The sequence below is a fragment of the Neofelis nebulosa genome, chromosome 11, assembly GCF_028018385.1.
Source record: "Neofelis nebulosa isolate mNeoNeb1 chromosome 11, mNeoNeb1.pri, whole genome shotgun sequence".
Lineage (NCBI taxonomy): Eukaryota > Metazoa > Chordata > Mammalia > Carnivora > Felidae > Neofelis > Neofelis nebulosa.
The window spans coordinates 66,121,118-66,143,677 of NC_080792.1; the positions used below are offsets into that span (position 1 = coordinate 66,121,118).

General features: G+C 54.1%; 3 protein-coding genes across 15 annotated transcripts in view; 1 reads left to right on the forward strand and 2 right to left on the reverse strand.

Annotated features, from left to right (window-relative positions):
• The first annotated feature begins 1,454 nt into the window (after window positions 1-1,454).
• LOC131490523 (protein FAM246B-like) lies at window positions 1,455-3,214 on the forward strand. Its single transcript, XM_058692968.1, has one exon. The coding sequence runs from the start codon at window positions 1,530-1,532 to the stop codon at window positions 2,238-2,240; it is 711 nt and encodes a 236-aa protein (XP_058548951.1). The 5' UTR covers window positions 1,455-1,529; the 3' UTR covers window positions 2,241-3,214.
• Window positions 3,215-3,553: 339 nt separating this feature from the next.
• On the reverse strand, window positions 3,554-7,154 carry LOC131490522 (carbonic anhydrase 15-like). 8 transcript variants are annotated; one of them, XM_058692964.1, is made up of 8 exons: window positions 6,567-7,154; window positions 6,296-6,349; window positions 5,482-5,652; window positions 4,797-4,957; window positions 4,622-4,714; window positions 4,179-4,257; window positions 3,905-4,071; window positions 3,554-3,806 (listed from the first exon to the last, which is right to left on the reverse strand). In XM_058692964.1, exons 1-8 carry the CDS (start codon window positions 6,631-6,633, stop codon window positions 3,594-3,596), a joined length of 1,005 nt encoding a protein of 334 aa, XP_058548947.1. In that variant the 5' UTR covers window positions 6,634-7,154; the 3' UTR covers window positions 3,554-3,593. The 8 variants fall into 8 exon arrangements, with proteins under 8 accessions (XP_058548947.1, XP_058548949.1, XP_058548945.1 ...); XM_058692966.1 differs by having other exon boundaries at window positions 4,179-4,245; window positions 6,314-6,349; window positions 6,567-7,150; XM_058692962.1 differs by having other exon boundaries at window positions 3,554-3,813; window positions 4,797-4,942; window positions 6,567-7,099.
• Window positions 7,155-7,985: 831 nt separating this feature from the next.
• The window catches only part of DGCR2 (DiGeorge syndrome critical region gene 2), a 99,473-nt gene continuing 84,898 nt past the window's right edge, over window positions 7,986-22,560 (reverse strand). For 3 of the 6 annotated variants that reach the window (XM_058692955.1, XM_058692952.1, XM_058692951.1), the window contains 5 exons: window positions 19,577-19,780; window positions 14,239-14,334; window positions 13,685-13,837; window positions 12,507-12,743; window positions 7,986-10,953 (listed from right to left, as the gene is read on the reverse strand). In XM_058692955.1, coding sequence (XP_058548938.1) covers window positions 10,697-10,953; window positions 12,507-12,743; window positions 13,685-13,837; window positions 14,239-14,334; window positions 19,577-19,780 — 947 coding nt within the window. In that variant the 3' untranslated portion in view covers window positions 7,986-10,696. The remainder of the gene's footprint in view (window positions 10,954-12,506; window positions 12,744-13,684; window positions 13,838-14,238; window positions 14,335-19,576; window positions 19,781-22,560) is intronic. The other 3 variants (XM_058692956.1, XM_058692954.1, XM_058692953.1) reach the window with 1 other exon arrangement.

A 22,560-nucleotide genomic window follows, 5' to 3' on the forward strand; every position in this document is an offset into this window, starting at 1 on the left:
CACACACACACACACACACACACACACACACAGAGGCACAGAGCTGCACAGAGGCTAGGCCCCTGTGGGATCTAGGGACACAGGTCCCAGTGGCTGCCTTGCCATCTCCCTCCCAGCCCAGCCAGGACCCACGCCAGACCCTCCCTCCCCACAATTCACTGGGGAGGCTCCCAGGGCACCCGGAGTCCTAACTAGCCCCTAGGGTTCAGTGAGAACAACATGCGGGGTAGAGGGATACTGCCCTCCAGAGGGGCCCACAGTGCACTGCCCATGACCCTGTGATGGACACAGGCAGCATGTGTGAAGGCAACAGGGTGAGAAAGACTGGAGTGCAGTAGTGAGGAGCTCCCACACAATGGAAAAGGTGGCAGGGACAGAAAAGCCAGCACAGGTGACCATGAGGGTCTTGAATGCCAGGCTTGAGGAGGTGCATTGGCTGACTAGGGTGGGTGGTAACAGCCCTGCCCCACCCAGGATGCTCAGCCGCAGACTCATTCACTCATTTACTCCTGCATCCAACATCTGGCATGTTTAGTATCTCTGGGAACTAAGTGACCTAGTCATCCTGTGCTCAGGGCCCCTACTGTGAATCCAGGTGGACAGAGAACAGACAGCCATTTAAACAGTCTGTGGGTGTGGTGCCTGAGTCACCTGCTGGAAGCTGGGGTGGTCAAAGAAGGCTGCCCTGCAGAAGTGGGATGAGTGGGAGCTGCCAGGTATATGGTGTGTGTGTGTGTGTGTGTGTGTGTGTGTGTGTGTGTGTGTGTGTGGCGGGGGGCATTCCCAGCAGAGAAACGGCCTGAGCAAAGGCCCAGAGGGGTGGAGGTTGTTGGATTAGAGCAGGTAAAAGAAGACATGGCCAGAATAGTGTGGGGTGGGCCAAGTCATCCAGTGGCTTCCTGAGGACTGGGGCTCAGCAGGGAGATACCCAGACCAGGAAGGGCTTGAATGGAGGTACCTGTGAGGAGGATGGATTCCTGCAGCTGTGGGGGGTGGGGGTGGGGGGCCTGAACTATAGTATGGAGGTGGTGGCCCTAGCCAGAGAGGAGGACTGGGGACAGGTGGGTCCATAACCACACCTGCCTTCCCCTGACTGTGATCAGGACAGTAGTTTGGAGTAAATGGTGTGAGCCTGTTTCCTGACTCTGGTCTGGGCGCCTAGGCTTCTGCAGCCTTCATTCCACGTCCTGTCACCTCCTGCCCAAAAGCCGGTCCAAGCTCCTCGACCCACGCTGGGACCCACCGACAGCACAGTCCCCCTGGGCAGGTCTAGCACACTCAAGCCTGCCTGCATTGCCCACACCCCCGCGTTCCCTGGCGCTCCATCTACCACCCCCTCTCGCCCGGTCGGAGTTCCCCGGGCCCAGGCCAGATTGCCCGCCCCCCACCCCCACGAGACCTCAGTCGTTCCCACAGCCATCCCGGGGGCCCTCTCCACGGAGCGTCGCCGGGGCCCCAGCGGTCGCTAGGCTGCGGGCTGGAGCTCCCGGCCAGGCCCAGCGCCGGTGGCGGTGGCGGCTGCGGCACGGATGGCGGTGGAACCCGGGCGCCCGTGGGCCCAGGCGCGCAGTGTGTACGGCGCGAGCGAGGCGCTGCGACGGGCCGCTGGCCGCCGGCGGGACAACGGGCCGCAGCCCAACGGGCCAGGCCCTGAAGAAGCCCGCGCCCCGGGCCGCCTGGCTCGCCTGCGGGGCCAGATCCGGGCTGAGGCGGCGGCGCGGGCCGACGCACCCCGGCTGCTGCGGCTGGTGGAGCGGGCAGGGGCCGCGGCCGGGGAGGCGCGGGCGCCGGGGGCCGGGGAGCGAGCGGACGCGCGCAGCAGCGGCTCGGTGTGCTCTGTGTGCGGGGAGCCGCGCGGCGGGGCCACCTACCCGGCGGGCGTCCTGGAGGTGAGCGAGCGGCGGCTTCAGGAGGGCCTGGCGGCAGTGCGCGCGGAGCTGGGCGCGGGGCTCGAGGCGCTGCGCGCGGAGCTGCGTGCCGAGCTGGACGCCCTGCGCGCACTGCTGCCGCCCCCGCCGCCGTCCGCCCGCCGGGAGCCCCGCGCAGTCCCCCGCGCCGCGCCCCGCGGCCCGACCCTGCTGCGAGCGCTGGGCACCATGAACGCCCTGGCCACGGTCGCGAGGCACGCCGACGACGCACCGGACGGCCCTGCCGACGGCAGCGCGAACCGGGCCCTGGCCCGGAAGAACTTCAAGAAGACGCCGCTGCCGCCAGGGGCCCCGCAGGGCGGCGGGGATTGAGGGCGGCCCTGCCGAGGGTAGCCGCGACCAGGTGCAGGAAGCGCCCTCCTCCTATCTATTTATATGGACAGATACACCACCCTTGTAGATGGAGAAGGGTCCTCAGAAGCCGCCTGCTAGCGCTCCAGCATTAGGGTGTGGGTGACGGGACGCGCCAAAGCTGAGGACTGTCGGGGGTCACGTCTGGGGAGTGCGGAGAGCCTCCGCGCAGCCAGTGATCTTCGCTGGAGACTGAGTCGGGGGCTGGAAGAGGGGTGGATACCCTTCTGGCCTTAGAGCTGCAGAAGGGTCTGGGCCAGGGATGTGGCAGCCTCCCAGAGAGCCTCCGGGAGAGCCCAAGGGTCTTTCTCAGGGGAGGGTGTTACAAGTTTTTGTTTGTATTTGTTTTGTATTAAGGGTCTTGGGCTGGAGGCTGGGCCTCCAGGCACTGAGATAGTGTGTGACCCACACACTACTCAATAGATGTTAGGGACATGTGGGCTGCTGGGACATTGTTACCTGGACACAGACTCACCCAGGGCAATGCCGCCTGGATATACAACCGCAGTCCGCAGGGCATCAACTGGACCACAGCTAGTCCCTGGCCAGCTTCACTCTGCTGACAGACCCAAACTCTTACTGGACAGCATTGTCTGGGCACAGTGGCATCTAGTCAATGTTCTTGGGACTCTTAGCTTCGTTATGGACAGTGACACCAAGGACACTTAACCTTTCACTTAGCCTCACCACAGGCAGACACCTGGACACCACTGTCTCTCCAGAAAGTGTCACCCTACACTCAGGTTCCATAGCCTAACCTCCCAGTGTCACCGGGGAGTGGTTTCACCTTGCACAGAGAGCCCTTCACTAGCTGTCCTTGTCACCAGGACCCACCCCACCTAGCACAGCCTGCAGCAGAGCCTGGAACCGGTAGCTTCTCACCTCCTGGCTTCGGAAACGTCAGTTGAAGTCATCATTTAATAGCGCACAGTGTCCTGGGGTCAGCCAGCTTGTTTTTTTTTGTTTGTTTTGTTTTTTCTTTTGTTTGTTTTTTTTAAATAAAGTGTAGTATTAGACTTTAACAGGTGGCGTTTCCAAGACCTGCTAGTTTTTCTCCTTGGAAATGGGGGATCAGAGGGATCTGGGGAGGTGTGTGTGTTCTGGATACAGGTATGGGACTGGCTGTGATGGGTGGGGGAGGGTCGCTCAGGGGTCCCTTGTTGTATGGCAGGCACACTGAGGTCTCAGTGGAATTCCGGCAGGAATCCCGCCTCTGTGGGAGAGGTAGTGTATTCCCACCCCACCCCCGCAAAATATGTGAGGCCAAGGTCACTCTGTGTATCGTTTATTGCGGGAAGGGGTCGAATCTGGTTCCTAGGGGCTCTGCCAGAGCCACAGGCCCAGCAGAGCCGCATGCACATGGGCTAGGGTTGGGGCGGGCGCCGAGGCTGCTGCGCGGATGGAGGCACCTGGAGAGGCCGAGACCCTGCGACCCCCGAGAGGCTGCTGCGGGCGGAAGTTCTCGGTGAGCGGTGCAGGGTGAGAGCCGGGGAGCCCGGCCTGGAGCATGGTCTGGAACTGGGCCACCTGAGGGCTCGGAGCAGAGACAGGTTAAGACGTGGGCCGGGGCTGCGGGAGGGAGGGAAGAGGGCAGCGCTGCCCAGTGGAAAGGGTGGGGGCCCCACCTGTGCACGCCCGATGGGTACCACGTCCTCGAAGACAGTCCAGACAACCGCAGGCTGGCAGCCAGGCGTGGTTAGCGACCCCGAGTAGCGGTAGTAGCGCGAGAGGCCTGAGGCGCCCGGCAGCAGCGAGGCCAGCGGGAAGGTGGAGGCCAGATTCACAGAGACTCCTGGGCCGGGGAGGGGAGGTGGGATTGCAATCGGCCTCCTTGTGCCCAGCCGCCCCCCTGGCCCCCAACTAACCCCGCGCCCCGGGTGCGACCCCGTGGCTCCTCACCGCGCTCAGACACGTTCTTCAGGCTGGATACGAGGACGGAGAAGTTGGCGTTGTCAGTGTCCTGCTCCTGGGGAGGGGGCTCCAAGTGAGAAGGGCTCTGAGTGGGTGGGTCTCCAAAGGGGAAATCTGAGGTGGGGAGAGGTCTAGAGGAGACTGTAAGTGGGATGGGGGTAGGCTCCCAGTGGGGGCAGCTTGTAGATCTGCTGGGGGAAGGGTCACCCCCCCTCCCCACTGACCCTGCAGACCCGGGACCTCTCCTCGGCCCCATCCTCCCACAGAACGCTTTAAATCCTATAAACCGTACAGACTCCCCCAACAGCCCCACCAAAACTCTACAGGCCCACTCTGCTCCCTTTGCAGACCCCCTTTCTGGGAAGCACAAGGAGTCACAGAACTCCTCTGTCCCTCCCTCACTGCCAGGAGTCGCACAACCTCTCCCTCACCACTAACAGCACCGCCAGCACAGCCAGCCCATCGGGGTGACCTCGAGCTTCCCCCATGCTCTGGTACCTCGTGTTCATGTGGACCACGTGCATCTGGAGAGGCACAGACCGTGAGACGTACCAGCTGCTCCTTCCACAGGGCACACCTACCACCCTACCCCCTACCCAAGCCCACCTCCATGGGGCGGCGCTGCCCATCCAGGCTGTGCTCTGAACCTGCTCGACCAGGGCCCCCCCAGTGGAAGTGCAGCTGCAGTGCGCGGTAGGCAGGCAGTGGCAGCCCGGCGCCCCGAATCTCCAGGTGGCTCTGTGGGCCAGCGTCTATGTGGAGCAGCACTGGGGGTAAAGGAGCACATGACACTCTTTCCCTCCACCCGCTTGCCCTTGTGCTGTTAGGGCACAGAGTGCCAGCACAGGGCCCCTTTGGGCTAGTCTGCTCCCTGGCTGGGCTTCCATGGAATAGGTCCTCTGGTGGTCAGCAGATGGCAGTGGAAAAAACCTAGCCTGCAATGAGGGGGAGAAGAGGGTGGCCCTCCTGTGGTGGGAGTTTTGACCCACCACAGCTGTGTGTGATACTGGGGGGGCTGTGATGACTTCCAAGGTGCTGTGAGGGGCTCTGACTTCTGGGAATGTCCCGACTTCTGGTCCTCGGGGGCAATGGCTGATTGCTATTGTTAGGGGGATCCTGACACCTGTATGTGGGGGTTCATGACCACTGTTGGGGGTGTCTACCAGCGAGTATGGATGTTCCTGTGCTCTTTGTGGAGATTTTGATCCTTGTGGGTGTGTTGGGGGGTAGTTCTCACTCCAAGGTGGGTTTCAGCTTGTGTCTGTGGGGATCCTGGCCGTAGGGTACTGACCTGTATGGCCATCATTCTCCAGGGTCCACGGGCCTGGAGGTGCTGCGTTGTAGCCTTGTAAGATGAAGGGTCCCAGGGTGGGGTCCCGCTGAACCAAGTGAAGGTCGATGTTGATGGGGGACTGGGCTGGGCCCCCACAGGCAGGGGCCATCTCCTTCCAGTGGGTGGGGCCTGAGGGAACAAGGTCAGGGATATGTGGGGGGGGGCTTGGGAGACAACTTGGGGATACACAGAGGAAGGCAGTGCCTCCCTCCCTCCCTCCTGCACATACCTAGAGAATCGCCCAGCCTCAGGAAGCTCCTTCCTGCTCACCCACACACCTGGACAGGTCACAACTGCCACACGTACCCCGACCTAGCCTGGCCACAATGTTTGTAACACTCTCACGTAGGTAGGCACCACCTGGTCTGGGCCGTACTCTGATACACAGTCACCTGCAGCTAGAGTGCCCCATAGGGAATGGGGTGGAAGGGTCTCCTGGCACGACAGTCACACACCCACACTGGGGACATGTATCACTTGCTCACACATGGGCTGACCATGCTGACAGCCTTACAGTCCCCACTTATGTGAACAGCTTGGCACACATGCCAGGACTGGAGATCACACCAGCAACAAACACAGACACACAGGCATGGTGGGGGGGGGGCGTCACACGCATGCTGCCTGGTGCCCAGACAGCCACTGTGGCCCAGGACTCCAGACACAAACCTGCAGAGACCAGAGAAGCTTGGCATGCACACTGCTTTTGGTTCATGCTAGCATCAGACTGTCTAGTGGCCACAGGACAAAGACTGATCCCATATAGCCTCACATGACACTCTGTCCTCACCACACTTTGGGTCCTGGGAGTCGTAGCACCAGGTGCCTGCAGACAGTGGACAGGGAACTGAGATGAGGGACAGCAATATGGGGTCTCTCTGAGCTCCATGCAAGAATGAGGCTCCTCCTCTCCTAAGACCCCAACATCTCCTCCCCCAAAGAAACCCCCCAGTGGCAGAGCTTTACAGGGTGAAGGGGGAGCTGCAAGGGAGGGTAGATTCGAGAAGGGTAGAATTCGAGATGGGCAGGGTCCAGGTGCTCACCCTCTGAGTCCCCGAGCACCACCAGTGGCACGGTGAGGAAGGCGAGTGCAAAGCCTGGAGACCGCATGGTGCAGCAGCCACTGTGACTCCAGAGGACTGGAAAGTGCCAGAGAACTGTGGGGCAGGCTAGGCAGCTGTTTATTAGTGGGGTGGGCTTAGGGGCGTGGCTAAGTCTCGTGGGCTCTCTGGCAGGCCATGGCAGAGAGGGTCAGAGGGGGCGGTGTCCAGGCAGGGCCACCAGCAGAGAAGACAGAGGTCTGAGATCACCAGGCACATGCTTTGATCCCAGGGCCGTGGCTGTGTTCCAGCAACAATCGCTGGCATTTACCGGAGCAAAACACTTTAAACAGACTCCCCCAATTAATTGGGGGGAGGCGCTATTATGCCCACTTAAAGAGGAGGAAACAGAGGCTGGGGGCCAGGAGTGACATGCCAAGGCCACCAAGTAAGGATGGAAATGAAAGGGGAGGGCACTTTGAATCCCAGTGCCCTTGACTTTTGAGGCTGGGGTGGGGAGGGTGTATTTCCCTTCTGTTGTGGGCCTGGGACCCCCCGAAGACCATAGGCTCTCTTGTATAGGTGTCTCCCCCCCCCCCCCCCCCCCCCCGTCCCGCACACCTGGGAAAAGGCCCTCCTTTGGGGGATTACTCCACCAACAGGTCTTTGGGAAGCCACAGCTCTCCCACTCTGCCCCACACCAGCCTGGTGGGGACACTTCAGGCTTCCCCAGCAGCTCCTGAGGCTCTGACTCCAGGCTGTGGCCTGAGCCTCAGCCCCTCAATTCATTCTCCTGGCAAGTGGAGCTGATTTTGCTGCCTCTTGGTGTAGCTGGGAGAGAAAGCAACACTGGAAAGCTCTTTACCCAGCATGTGTGTGCCTGTGGATGTGAGCATAATTGGGCCAGTGATGTGAAGGGAGATGGGGTGGGCTGGGGGGGTGGGTATTTTTCTCCAATCCCCAGAGGGTCAGGCTCTCCCCACTTTGGGGAAGGGGCGCTGTCAGCAGTGCTGACGGCACCCAGGACCCCCACCACCATCCTAGCAGGTATGTTCAGAAATGAGGGATGCTGTCCTCGAAGCTCCTATCCACACCAAGGGACTCCCTGTTCCTTTTTTAACCCTGGCCCCTCGCCTGTCGGGCCCCCAGGATCCCCCTGCCCAGGCTGGAGCCGACTGCCAGGACGCTGGGTTAGGAAGGTGAGCACAAGGACCCACCTGAGGTTGAGTCCCCTGGACACCCTTTTGTTCCTCCATCAGACTGGGAAATTATTGAAAGGACCATGGTCAGTGGGGCATCTTGGAGCCCTGCACCCCAGCCTGGCTCACCTAGATGCCCCAACTCCTCCATCCACCCATCTCAGCCACCCTGGCTGGAGTCTCCCATCACAACTTAGGTCACACCAAGGACTGACCACGCCTCTTCCAGAACACAAATTTATTTGGCATTTGGATGAAATGGTTCTCACAGCATCTTAAGAAAAGGATTAGTGCCAACCCAACCAAAAATAAACCCAAACTAAAACCCTTAGTGAAAGGAGAACATAAAAAACAGGCATCGAGACAATGTACAGTATCAACTCCTTCCTCCACCAGGTAAGTCGGGTCCTGGGGGAAGAGGCCCCTCCCAAGAGCCTGGCCTGTACCTCTGGGAGCCCAATCACAGGAGCACAAGAGTCTCAGCTCGGGTTGGCCTTGGGATTCTTCATCAGACCCTGGAGCAGTTAGAACTTAACAAAGGGCGGCAATTGGACAGGAGGCCAAGGGCAGCCAGGCAGACCCCGGCTCTCCCACCTTGTTCCCCTCACAACCGCCCTCCAGCAGAGCTCACTCCTAGGCACTAGCTCCTGCACACACGGCATGCAGGCCTCTGTGCAGCCCAAGGACTCCAGTGGGCTGAGCACCCTGGTGCTGGGACAGAACGCTGGCCAGTCCAGAAGCGGGCCCACCATACTTCAGGCCACCTCAATGCCTCCTGCATGCCTGATTGGCCCCAGCAGTCCTTCGGTCCCCAAAGGGAGCTCCCCAGTCCCAGACATCTTGTGCCAACTGCCCTGTCCTCAACACATGGTTCTGAGGCCTGGGCCAGAGACAGGGGAGCTGTGAAGGACTCTCGGCTGTTGAAGTCAGGCCCCTATGTGCTCCGCTGGGATAGTCACTCCAAAGCAGACACGCTCAGAACACTCACCTGGCACCAGTAAGACCTGTGGCTGCTGCTCTAGACCTCGGCTCCCCTGAGCCCAGCACGCTGGAAGCACAACACACTTCCTGCTTTGTCTTCAGCAGCCAACGTGGGGCACACGTGCCCAGGGTGTATTCTTGAAGGATCAGCCCTATGGCAAGGGGAGCTCAGGCCTGTTTGGCATGCAGCCCGCCTGAGTCCTACCTCCAGCACTCTGGATCCTGCGAGCCTAGACAGGCAGTTCAAAATTCACACCTCTGGCCGGCTCAAGGGATGACAGTTCTGTGGGGTAACTCAAAAATCTCATTCCATACTGGAAGAACACAATGGGTTTCCAATGGGAGAGTGTGAGAACATGCCTAGGACTGGACTGTGCCACCGAGGTCTGTCACCACAAAGCACCACAGAAACACCCACTTCTAGTCAACCCTCCTGTCACTGCATGCTGGTCTGGAAGAGCTACAAGGGGGACCAGGAGCAGGGCTCCATGCTCTCAGCCAAGGGGCAGAGGTGCAGACCTAGCCACACCTTAGTGCCGCCAAAGATGCCATGGCTGGCCTGGGAAACTGGGGATCCAAGGCTGAATTCTGGCATACTGCCACCACCTGCAAAACTTGGACACAGATGTACACACACACACAAGACACACGCGTACACACAGAAAGAAAAGATCCAGACATTCAACGTAGAAAAGATATGGATGTGCTAAAAATCGCACAGAACCCGCTTAATCTCCAAACCTCAGAAATGCTAAAAGCCCCGTGTCAGGAGACAAGACCACTGCCCAGGAGCAGGCAACAGGGTCCCTTGGTCAAAAGGCCCCTGGGCAGGGAACCCAGCACCCCGACCTGCTGAGGATGGGAAGGTGGCATGCGGCCACTGGGCACTCGGCTCAGTGGTGGTGGTGTGCAAGTGGACTTTCAGGAGATGGACACAGCCCAGGGCATTAATTTCAGCCACCCCTCCCCCCAAAGAAACAACCCTTTATGGCACAAACAAGATAGGGTGGGGGGGGAGGGCAGACCAGACCCACGAGCAAATTCAATAGGAGTGGGGGGCTCCAGAGGGTAGCGGACTGGCTGGCTTAGCCCCCAACCCCCAGAGGAGGATCCAGGGCCAGGACACTCATGCGTGGCTAGGGGCCTTGGCCCAGCTCCAGGGTTGCCTCTTGAGGGAGCCATGCACAGCAATGCTGGGGAGAAAAATGACAGGGTAGGGCCAGGGCCCCCTGGCACAGAACTGGGCTTCACAGAGACCCAGCTTGAAAGACAGAGTGGAGAGTTCAACTTCCTTCCAAGACCCCCTCTGAGGGTCTTGGGCACCAGAGGCCCAGGCCAGCCCCCAACCCAGGGTAGGGTCACCCTTGATGTTCATGGCTGGGCCGGGGGTATCCTCAGAGCGGCCACTATAGTAACCTCCAAGGGCATCTACCCTGAGGCAGACCAACCACCCAGACAATACTGACAGTCCACAAACACAGTGGTGCCTGGAAGTGCCCCTCCTGAACAGTGGCTAGCGAGGTACACATGGCAGCCCCAGGGCTCAGTGGCTGGTTGGCAGGCTCCTCTGGATGGCATGCTGCAGCGAGCAGGCCCACCAAAGCCAGGTGTGGTCTGACTCCCACCCGTGCCCACAGTGCCTTCTTTGTTCCCTACTTCTGAAACGTGTGGTCTGAACAAACTTTGTCATTCTTCTGCCATTTGGAAAGAAAAAGACAGGGACCCAAAGCTAAGCATGTTTTTGGAGCTCTCAAGGAGACTCGGTGCAGGTGTTTGCTCCCTCGGGAGGTCGGTGTGGTCTCTACTCGCACATGCACGCCGTCAGCGGGTGTGCGGCAGTGCAGCTGGGTCCAGGCTCACTTGGGGGCCCCTCACATCTCCCACAGGGATCAGTGTTTTCTTGTCAGCAAAAAGGTGCTCTCTGCCCATTGGGGCCGTGGGCTGGGCCATCCTCTACACCACGGTATTGAGGGAACTGCGGCTGTGGCGGCCGCCCCCTGGCAGCGCCTCTGTCGCTGGGGTGCTCCCACTCTGGGTAGGGTCAGGGGGCACAAGCAGGGCACTGCTGCTGTCGGCTGAGTCTTCCAGGTCTGCCAGAGAGGCCCCTGTGGCAGGCACAGGGTGCTCCAGGCGCCGGGGTGATGCACCTTCACCGCCACCATCTCCTGGGGTTGGCGGCCTGGCCTCTGCTGGCTCAAAGGCATCGTCGTCTGCAGGGAGACAAAAGGGAGTCAGCAGGATGGCAGGCCTGGCACGGGGGAAGATGGTGGGCTGCACAGAACCAGGGGCTACTTCTCCTGCCTGAATGCTCCCGCGGTGGTGGGAGGAGGGGGAAGCTGTGCTCACCCCCCACTTTTGCCACCTGGCCCGGTGCAAGGCGCAGGGGTACAGTCGTGAGCAAGCCATGGCAATGTGATATGGAGGGACAGGCTTTGACAGAGTCCGCGGAACAAAGTTGGGGGAGAGGGAAAGTCCTCTCAGACTTGTTGGAGGTTGAAGCAGGGCTCATGTGACACAAGGGAGTTACTGGGCCAGATGTGGGCAGGCGGAACGGGACACAGCCTCCAGAAAAGGTGCTGTGGCTGGAATGAGAATGTAGAAGACAGGACCAGAGCAGACAGCTCCACAAACCTTACCAGGGTCTGTAGAAATCTCTGGTTTGAGGGAGGCTCTGTGGCAGCCCATTCCTTTCAGTGTGCCTGCTCCTTATTATTCCGGCTTTCTCCAAAAGCTCAAGGCATGGGGGCCCCTGTTTCCTGGCTGGCTCCCCCCCAGCCTCAGCAGTCCTGTTACCTGCCCCAGGGAGCAACTGCTCCCTCACAGCCTGCTCCATGCAGCCATCTGGGACCCGCTGCCCCCCAGCAGCATCCCTGGCAGGAGCCTGTTCTACCCTGACCCCCTGGACGGCAGACTGAGACAAACTGCGTGTGCAGGGGTCAAATCCAGGTCTTGCCTGCACACCACAGAGAAGCAGTACTAGCAAACAGGCCCAACACAGCGGCGCTGGCCCCACAACACACATTCTGCTGTGCTGTGTGGGTGTGCAAGGAGCCAGGCAAGGAGTGCAAGGAGTGGGGCACTGCCTGCTATCGTACCGCAGGGGGTTGTGTGCGTTAGAGGGTGTTAACATGTAGGCAAACGGGATGGGACACCTGAGCTGCACATCAGGGACAGGAACAAGCTGGGCAATGGGTGAGGAACCTGGCATTCCCTCTGTGCTACACAGACCTGTGAGGAATGATCTTCCACAGGAGCAGATGGACAAAAGACTTAAGCAGTAAGGCCAACATCACAGAACCAGTGCTTTCTTCCCATTTCACAGACAGGAAGGAATGTCACAAAGGCATCTCTAACAATTACCACATATGCACATGTGTCTTTGTGACCCAGCAGTTGGCTCTGGGCAGGCACCTGGAAGACCTGGGCCAGTCCTATCCCCACAACCGCCAACACCCGGCTCCCCATCTCTCCATACTGCCCAGCTGAGTGTGCCCCAAGGGCTGCTTGCTAACAGGTGTTCGTGGGAGGAAGGCAAAGGGCAGCATTGGCCACTGCCCATGGTCATCTGCATGTACAACCCTGGGAAGAGCCTGCCCACCAACAGGTGGTTCCACCTTTAATGGAAAGTCAAAAAGAAGCAGAAGGCCAAGGAAGAAGTGGAGGTTCAGGGTCCTGTGTACTGGGGAGGAGGACCAGTGAGCCTCTGGCTGCAAACAGAGGATGGCCAGTGATGTGCTGCTCCCTGTCCCTGGGAGGGAAGCACCTGCAGGGTCGTAGAACACGCTGTCGGGGTTAATGGAGGCCTCATAGGGCGGCGGTGGATCATCAGGCTGGTCGATGTCTGGGTACTTGTATGCGGTGTAGGGAGGAGGAGGGTCGTGGAAGTGGAACGTGCCGCCTTCTCCATCGTCAGAAAGGTGTAGGGGCGTGAGGCCGGTGCCGAACCCGTCTGGGCCATAATCAAAGCCGGGGATCCTCCGGCCGAGGTTGAAGTGGTGCACTGAGCAACAGCAGGGAGAGACGAGCAACAGTTGAGTCACCCAGAGGCCCACGGCATCTGACATCCCGACTGTCACACTTGTGTGCCCAGCTGCCCACATGAGGGCCCTGAAGCTCTGATGCGGACCCCCCTCCTTCAGAAAGTCCCTGCCCCTCACCCATGTGCAACCATCCTGCCACTTGCACCGCCCAGTCCTCATCACACCTCTCCAGCTCGAGTGTCTTTGTAGATGACTAGGTGAAAACTGAGGGTCTGTGGAAGGGCTGTGCTCTGAGGCCCCCAACTGCAGCTGGCACAGTCCCTTTGTATTCCTACCACCTTGATTCGGGGCCCTCCCCGGAGGGTCTGTACCCATCCCACTGCTCCCCACACAGATTGGGGACTGGGCGCTAGGGAGCACGGCTTGCTCAATGACACAAGGTGATTCCAGAAGCTCTACGGAGGGCACAGGCCACAGCAGAGAACTCTCTTGCTGCAGTGAACTTGGGCTGAGGAGGGCCAGGTCACACTCTAAGCTGCCTGACAGTCACGGGCATCTGCTGCTCTGCTCTCTCTGCCCACGGCAGGTGGCCCCGCTCATGGTCCAGGCCGTCAGAAAAGGTAACATCAACTATCTAAACATACAGCGGCAACTGCCTGTCCTGTTTCAAGGTCTGGAGGGCCGGGGAGCCTGGGGGCAGCTGGCACTGAGGGCGCACCCCTCCCTCCACACATCCACGGCCTGATTTTGGGTCCCAAGGACAGCTCCTCTAGTTTCCCAGGTGTGTACTCAGCCCAGGAGCAGGTGAGTGGGTGGGACAGGGACACCCCACCAGGGCTACACCCTCTTGCCTGTTCCCTTGCCCCCCTTCCTACTTCCAGTACCCTCTCACCCTAAAGAGGACACAGCCCAGAGCAGGGCCCCCGCTGTGGCTATTATAGGTAGGGCCAAGCACACTCACAGTTTGCTCCAATCAGGGACTCAATGCGCTCCCGGCGCCTCTGGCGAAGCCGGTGGACCATGAAAAGCAGAAGCGACAGGATGAGGAAGGAGGAGATGCAGCTAACGATCAGACGCATCCCACTGGCCATGGAGTCAAACAGGCTGTTGCCATCTGTTACAAGGAGAGGAAAGAAATCGGCTGTTCTCAGAAAAGGAGAGCCTGATCCCCAGTGCTTAGTGCTATGGGAAGGCCACAGCCCTCCACCACCAGGCATCTATGTGGAAAAGGCAACTTGCTTCCTGATTCCCTGCACTTGACGTCTTAGGAGAGATGGGAAAAATGAAAACAGCTGAAAGTCAAGAATACTGTGGTTACATCAAAGGAGAGAAGCAAATCATGGGCCAGGAAAGATGTTTTACCTTCCAGTCTAGCACTCCTAAGTGCCAGGCAATGCGCCCCTTCTGCCTAAAAGCTGGCGGGTGCTGTGTTATGGGCCCCTGTGTCCCCAACCATATAGTACAAAATCAGGCAGATACGACCGAGCCACTGGACTCTAGACCAGGGATGCTCACCTGGGCGACTCTGCAACTTCCAGGGAACATTTGGCAATGCCTGGAGACTCTTTTGGTCATCATCAACCACTTGAGGGGTGGAGGCACTACTGGCATCTAGTGGGTAGAGGCCAGGGATGCTGCTCAACATCCTGCTATGCACAAGAAAGCCCCACATCACAGCACTCGGCCCCAAATGTTAACAATTCCACCCTGCCTTACCCTGGCGCACACCGGTGCTGGTTAGGTGCTTGCTATGGAGCTGTTGTGGGTAGGGCACAGATGATGATCATGGGATGAGGGGTGAGGGAAGAGAACTTGCACTGGCTGAGTGCCTACCGTGTGACGGACATCTCTAGGGGCTCCTACCTAGATGAGATGAGCCACTCACACCAAGTCACAGAAGAGCAGAACCAGGAAGTGGTCCCAGGAACACCTGCCTCCACAAACCCAGAGGGAAGGCCAGGGAGGCTTCAGTGCAGGGAGGGGGGCAGGCACAGCGAGGAAGTGACCTATAGCCACTGGAAGCAGGACTCTGTGTGGGTGTAAGGGCCAACGACTATTGTATCAATCCATACCAATGCAGATGGTCAGAGCTCACACTTGCCCTCCTCCCACGGGAGCCAGAAAGCTTCCCTCAAAGCTGCATTTATTGCTGACAACACTTGGGAAGTAAATATGTGGAAATGATACATTCTCTCACCAATTAGCTGCTTTTTTTGGTGCCTCTGATCCTCTTCCAGACTCAAGGGAACATTTTGTCTCTGTCTGTGGGAGGAAGTCTGTCAGCCCAGGGGGCTACTAACATGTCTATTAATTGGTGGTCAGCTCAGAGATCCCAAGGGAGCACCTAAAGGAGCAGCCCCTTTGCAATGACTCTTAATCACTTCTAAAATAAACCCAAGGACACAGTCAAGGTCCCTGACCATTCCTCCATGATGATTACCAGGAAGGAGGAAGCATCTCCTAGAAGAAAGTCACCTGCAGTCAGACACAAAGAAGACAGCACTGTTCTAGAGTCAGAAGCCAGAGATCCCTGGGGACTCGCCACAACTGGTCCCTCCATGGGGCTCTGGACAGTACCAGACGGGGCTGTGTTCTGTCTTCCAGGCTACTGGTCCTTAGTTAACCCTTGGGCCCCAGAGGACATGTCTTGCTGGGGAAGATGCTGTTGCAACTGAAGGTGCCCTGAAATTCACCTGGCCTGGCCCTTTGTCTGATGCTTGAGCCATCCCAGGTCCTTTTCACGCAGCTGCCCAGTCTGTGCATGAAGAACTTCAGTGATCAGGAACTTAACCATTTCACTGAGCTTGGTTACATGGTTAATGGTTTCAAATCTCCGTCAGAGATGGCAGGTGAAACAGAAGCTCAGCAGGAATCAGAGGCCAATGCCCTGGATTCTAACGTGAGCTCTGCTCCTGGCAGCTGCTCTGCTGGGCACCTCGTCTCACCTCTTGGGAGCCTTGTGACCCCAGGCTTCCCCAGGGCACCAGTGCAGGACGGGAATGGAGAGCACCAGTTGCTCTGTGCCTCAGCCACCCACAGAGCTGGCAATTCTGTTATTTTCATCTTCCATTAGGTGTGGTGGCCCAAGTGCACTCAATTTGTTTCCCTAGTGACTAGTTGAACACCTTTTCAGCTGTTTGGCTGCCATCATATGTCTTCTTTGGTGAAGTGTCGTATTAAATCTTCTCCCCACTTCTTAAAAAAAAAAGTTTACTTATTTATTTTGAGAAAGAGAGAGAGCATGTCTAGGTGCAAGAGGGGGTGGGGCAGAGAGAAAGGCAGAGACAGAATCCCAAGCAGGCTCCGCACTGTCAGTGCAGAGCCTAATGTGGGGCTTGAACCCACAAACTGTGAGAGAGACCATGACCTGAGCTGAAATCAAGAGTCGGATGCTCAACTGAGCCACCCAGGCACCCCTCCCCACTTTTTAATAGGGTGGTTTGTTTTCTTATTATTGGGGTTTGTAGAGTCTTTATATACTCTGAATACAAGACTCTGTCTGACTTGTGTTTTCCAAATATTTTTTCTCTGCTGGTGGCTCATCTTTTCATTTCCTTAAGCAACTTTCTTTTTTTTTTAAATATATGAAATTTATTGTCAAATTGGTTTCCATACAACACCCAGTGCTCATCCCAAAAGGTGCCCTCCGCAATACCCATCACCCACCCTCCCCTCCCTCCCACCCCCCATCAACCCTCAGTTTGTTCTCAGTTTTTAACAGTCTCTTATGCTTTGGCTCTCTCCCACTCTAACCTCTTTTTTTTTTTTCTTCCTTCCCCTCCCCCATGGGTTTCTGTTAAGTTTCTCAGCATCCACATAAGAGTGAAACCATATGGTATCTGTCTTTCTCTGTATGGCTTATTTCACTTAGCATCACACTCTCCAGCTCCATCCACGCCTTAAGCAACTTTCAAAAGCAGAAGTTTTCAATTTTGATGAAGTCCAATTTATCAATTTTTCTTTTTTGGATCATGCTTTTGATGTCAGCTATAAATGTTGCCTATCCCAAGGTCACAAAGATTTTTGTTTTCTTTTAACAGACTTTATTTTTTTAGAGCCTATATTTTCTTCTAGAAGTTTCTGAATTTTGAGTCAATTAAAAATTTTTTTTTTAATTTAAGTTTATTTATTTATTTATTTAGAAAGAGAGAGAGAGAGAGAGAGAGAGAGAGAATGGGAGAGCAGGGGAGGGGCAGAGAGAGAAGGAGAGACAGAATCCCAAGCAGGCTCTGTACTGTCAGCACAGAGCCCGATGTGGGGCTTGATCCCATGAACCACGATCATGACCTGAGCCGAAATCAAGAGTCAGATGCTTAACTGACTGAGCCACCCAGGTGCCCCTTAAGTTAATTTTTATACATAGTAGAATGTGTAGTTAAAGGTATGTATGTGTATATATGTGTGTGTATGTTTGCATATGGATGTCAAATTTTCCAGCACCATTTGTTGAAAGATTATCCTTTCTCTATTTAATTGTTTTTGTACCTTTGTCAAATATTAGTTGACCATATAAGTGTGGGACTATTTCTAGACTCTATTCTAGAGTCCACTGATCTATATATCTCTTGATAATACTGCAATGTTTTGTTTACCAGGACTGTACACTAAGTTTTAAATCAGGTACCATGAATCCTCCAACTTATTAAAAACTGTTCTGGCTATTCTAATTCCTCTGCCTTTCTACATAAATTTTAGAACCAGTCTGTCAATGTCTGCCAAAAGTCTGCTGAAATTTTGGTTGGGACTGCACTGTATACATAGATAATTTGGGGGAATTAACTGTATAATGATACTGAGTCTTATGATCCATGAACACGGTACACCTCTCCTTTCATTTACACCTTTGATTTCTTTCATCAGTATTTTATGATTTGTAGCATACAGACTGCACATATTGGTAGGGTTTATACCAAGGATTTCATGGTTTTTGTACTATTGTAAATGGTACTTTTCTTAGAAATTTCAATTTCCAACTGTTCATAGGCAGTATATATAAAAACAATGTAGTTTTATATATTGACCTTGTATCTGGAGACCCTGCTAAAGACACTTATTAGTTTTGGTATCTTTCCTGTAGATCCTCTGGGATTTCCTATGCAGACAATCATGTCATCTACTAAAAAAGATTATTTCACTTTTCTCTTCTGATCTGGATACCATTTCATTTTCGGCATTGCCCTTAACCTCTTGAACAACCCTAAACAGAATAAGAGCAGATATCCTTACCTTATTGAAGGGGATACTTTCCCAAAGTCCCCAGTTTGGGTGGCAGTGTCTCTGTCCTTTTTGGAATACAGGCATTTCCCAGGAGAAAATGCTCCAACCTGGGAAGCAGTCAGGAGCCTGCAAAAGTAAGGCTGAAGCAAGAGGCAAGGAGAGGCCCTGGATAAGCTGCTCTGGCAGCACAGAAGAATGGCCTACAGCAGCTATGGTCTCATCCAGAGGCCCTGAAAGCCCTGCTCTGCTGAGAAGTCCTCAGGGTTGGTTAGGCTCTACAGGCCTTATATATGTCTAATCATTCTTACAAAGCTTGGATGGAGAGGTAAGGCAACACTGGTAGACTCCTAAGAAATGGAATGAGAAGTCCAGATGATGTGACTTGTGAAAACCAGAGTTTGACCCATGTGGAAAATAAGTGAGTTGGAGGCTCAGAGTGATGTGGCCAGGACACAGACCTGGTAAACAATGAATAGGTGCTTGTCAGAATCCCATAGGATTTCATCCTACACAAGAGGTAGCATCTACCATGTGGGATAGGGAGGCCCAAGTATACTTTCACTAACTCCATGTTCCCTGATGGCTCCATATCTGACTGCACGTTTGGGACGTGTGCCAGAGTGCCCCATTTGGCTAAATCTCAGATACCGCTGACATTACTTTGCCCTCTCGCCAGAAGCCTTCCTGGCATGCAGGACACTGACAGCTCTCTACTCAAGGAGAGCTCTTGTTGTTGTGGCCCTCACGGGCTAACTCTAGCTGTTGCACCAGCACTAGGCAAACCAGTATCTCCTTCACAGGGGCCCTGGAGGTTGGAGATGGCCTCCCTGCCCTGCCCAAGCTGTTCATCTACAGGGTCCACAAGCTCAGGAACGGCCACAAGTCCCTGCTCTCTCATATTGCAGCAGCCAAGATAAAAAACAAATTCATGCTTTTGATTTACATTTCTCTTAAGATCATGAATTTACAGAGATGCCAACTGCACTGGTGTGGAGAACAATCCAGCATGCTGTATGGAGTGTGATGCCCACTCATGGTCCTACAGATTACGTTGTTATCTGTTGCTCTTTAGTGTGTGTGTGCGTGGAAAAGGAAGGAAGAGGGTTATCCAGAGACCACATGCCTACATAGTGTCTAACCACAAAGCACCACCTGGTAGAAAGGAGTTTTCTCTTGAAATTGAGGATAATATTTAATCTTTTTCTTGAAGATTTTAACAGTAAAAATCGAGGACTATAAGCAGTAAAAAGTGTCATTATCCTCCAGATCACCATAGCCAAGAAAGAGCTCAAGTAGGGACATAAGTCTTGAGAAAGACAGGCCAGGTCTGAAGCTATCATTTACAACTGATTCATGAACAGACACTCACACTCAAGTTCAAGTTCACTGGTGCACAATACCTATTACCTGAGAGCTGACATGGGCCAACTTGAGAGGTGGCAGTTAGAGGAAGCTGGGTCATAGGACACACACATGCCCACAAGAGTAATTGGCCAGCTCTGTGAACAAATGCTGCCACTGCTGCTATGCCATGTGCCATGAGCTCTCATAAGTCCCCACCACTGAGAAAGCAAAAATACATGTAGGCTCCAGCTTGGAACAGGGAGGCTGACTCGTGACCCACCATCAGTCTCACCTGGGTCCAGGCACATGAACTTGCAGCACTCCTTGGGGTCCTTGCGGTACTGCTGGCAGCCCTGGGGCCTCTCACAGAGGGCAGCCACACACATCTCAGGCTCCCCACCGTGGCAGGTGCAGCTCAGGCATGGGTCGTCTCCTTTGGGGGTGAAATAGAACCCTTCATCCACCACATTGTCCTTGATGTCAACACATGTTTGACCTGCAACAAACCAAACACATACATGCCTATTACATATGCATTATCAGCAGGAGCCCTGACTCTCTCCACCTGGGGGGCAGATGACAACAGAGGAGTTGGCAAGATCAACCTGGGAGCCCTCCCAGTGCTGGAGTGTGTGAGTCTGCCCCATGGCCGCAGGGAGTGGCTATCTGAGAAAGGTCACTACAGCTCACTATTAGGACAAAGCACACCTGGCCATGAGCCCAGACAGCTACGAGAGAGAAGAGTGCTAGATTCGGGGGAAAAGCCCATGGAGAAGGGTTTGCTTTTAAGTGTTTGCCTAAGCAGTTTACTTAGAGGCTTCCTCAACTTTAAGATGCAGCTGCCGTGTCTATTAACCATTTTGTGACACATTTGAGAATGTGTCTCAAACGAGTCTCCCGAGAAGCTGCTGGTTCTGCTTGTGAAGACAGTTCACCAGTCCTAAGGCAGACACATTGAACTGTATGCAGAGCTGACCTGGGGCTAGAGGAAGAGAAAAAGCCATGGCCAGAGACAAGAGGGAGTTGAGAAGTCAGACTTTTTCTTCCAAAGTCAGCAAGCAGACACAACAGATGCCTGGGGGAAGGGATGAGTGATGAGGCAGGGGCAGTTCTCCAAAAGATACATGCTCGGTGAAAAGCAAAGGGACGTAAGAAGTCTGTTTCAGTGTCTAAATGGAATAGAGGTGTCTAGAAAAACTCATCAGAAATCCCACAACCAGGGGCTGTACCTCACTTTAAGACTGGCTACATAACTCATGTGGTCAGAAATCTACATAACTCATGTGGTCAGAAATTTTCAGGGCAAGAAACTCACGTAGAATTGTTCTCTGCTAGAAGAGAAAAAGAATGAAGAGAAATGAGCAGCCTTCAGAGAAATGCAGGACACCATCAAGTGCACCACCACAGACAAAACTAAAGTACCAGAAAGAGAAGAGAGTGGAAAAAGAAGAAATATCTGAAGAAATAAGGGCTGAAAACCTGACGAATTCACTGAAAAATAAAACCTATATATGTAGGAAGCATAACAAACTCCAAGTTGGATAAATGCACAAAACCTAAACACGTCCGACACATCATAGTAAAAGTGCTAAAGCTGGAGAAACGGTGAAAACCTTAAAAACAGCAAACCAGAAATGACTTGTTACTGATAAGGGGACCCTCAGAAGACTAACAGCTGACTTCTCAGCAGAAAGAACAGAGGCAAGAAGGCAGTGGGTAACAGAACAATGGTGCTCAAAGAAAAAACCGTCAACTAAGAATCCCATATCCAGCAAACCCAGCTTTCCAAACTTGACAGCAAAATAAAGACTTTCCCCAGAGAGACAAGACCCGAGAGAATTTGTTGCTTTCACACTCACCTTACAAGAAATACCAAAGGAAGCCATTTTTTTAACCCCCCCTCCCCCAAGGGAAGTTCTTCAGGCTAAAAGCAAGTGACCCTCAGAGAAGAATTTGAGTCCATACAAAAAAAAAAAAAAAAAAAAAAAAGCACCAGAAAAGATAATTATGTAATTATGAAAGACAATATAAATGAGTATTTTTTTCCTCTTAACTGACTGAAAAGGCAATTCTATAAAATACTGTCTTTATATAATGTTGTATTGGGCTTCTAACATATAGAAATGTAATGTATGTGTTTGCCAATAAAGCCCAAAGGAGGTGTGTGGAAGCAAAGCTGCTGTGGGCTAATAAAATGACTGGATGGGGCGCCTGGGTGGCTCGTCGGTTAAGCGTCCGACTTCGGCTCAGGTCATGATCTCACAGTCTGTGGGTTCGAGCCCCGCATCGGGCTCTGTGCTGACAGCTCAGAGCCTGGAGCCTGCTTCCGATTCTGTGTCTCCCTCTCTCTCTGGCCCTCCCCTGCTCGTGTTCTGTCTCTCTCTGTTGCAAAAATAAAAAAAAAAAACATTAAAAAAAAATTAAAATGACTGGAGGTGATAATTAATAACCACGTATTGTTGGTTTGTAACACTAAAAGACCTAATGTATGTAATAGTATTACTATAGAAAAAGGGAAAGGAAATGGAGTTATACAGAGGTAACATTTCACATATCACTGAAATGAACCTTGCATCGATCTGAATAAAATATATATGGCAAAATGCATATGTATACGTACATGGAATTAGTGGTTATAGTTGCACTTACCTGTGAATAAACTAAAGTGCTGAATGGTATACTTTAAATGGGGGAATTGTAAGGTATAGAATCTTGGATTGAGAGTAACTTGTTTTGCGAGTGTTCCACAAGACTAGCAAACATTTCTAATAAATTTTAACTTGATAAACAAATGATAACTTGCAATATGATACTGAATGTCACATGATCACAAAAAGAGTCAATGGTTCTTCTAGCTCTTTCTCTCCCTGCAGGATTGTGGGTGATCATATCCTATGCTCAGACGCTCGGTCTCAGGCCATGGTGTTTGCAGTAATCGGTGATTTTTCAGAATGTTGGAAGGTGCCCGCACTGGCACTACTGTATTTTTTTGTCACTTCAAAGCACCTATGGACAGTCCTTTGCTTTTCCATACAAGAATATGCTTAGGAATGCCTTGCTTCATTCTAGGTCAGGCTGCCTGCAGATACAGACCCTTTCTTCTCCTGCCTTATTGCCAGTTACATTAAATACAGTATATGACAAGAGTTTATTAATACTGTACTGTAGTCAACATCTGTGCGAGCATATGCAATGGCTCCCATGCAGAAAAAGATTCCATTGAGGGAACGGATAACAGTGATGCCATTAGTGATAATGAAAGTTATCTTACATGAT

Bases quoted from the DNA above. Each gene is read 5' to 3' on its own strand.
- LOC131490523 (XM_058692968.1), top strand. From the start codon at position 1,530: ATGGCGGTGGAACCCGGGCGCCCGTGGGCCCAGGCGCGCAGTGTGTAC.
- LOC131490522 (XM_058692960.1), bottom strand. From the start codon at position 6,633: ATGCGGTCTCCAGGCTTTGCACTCGCCTTCCTCACCGTGCCACTGGTG. The intron at 4,958-5,481 runs GTCAGTACCCTA...CTTTACCCCCAG, and splicing joins GGAGAATGATGGCCATACAG to TGCTGCTCCACATAGACGCT. The intron at 4,072-4,178 runs GTGAGGAGCCAC...TCCCCGGCCCAG, and splicing joins GAAGAACGTGTCTGAGCGCG to GAGTCTCTGTGAATCTGGCC.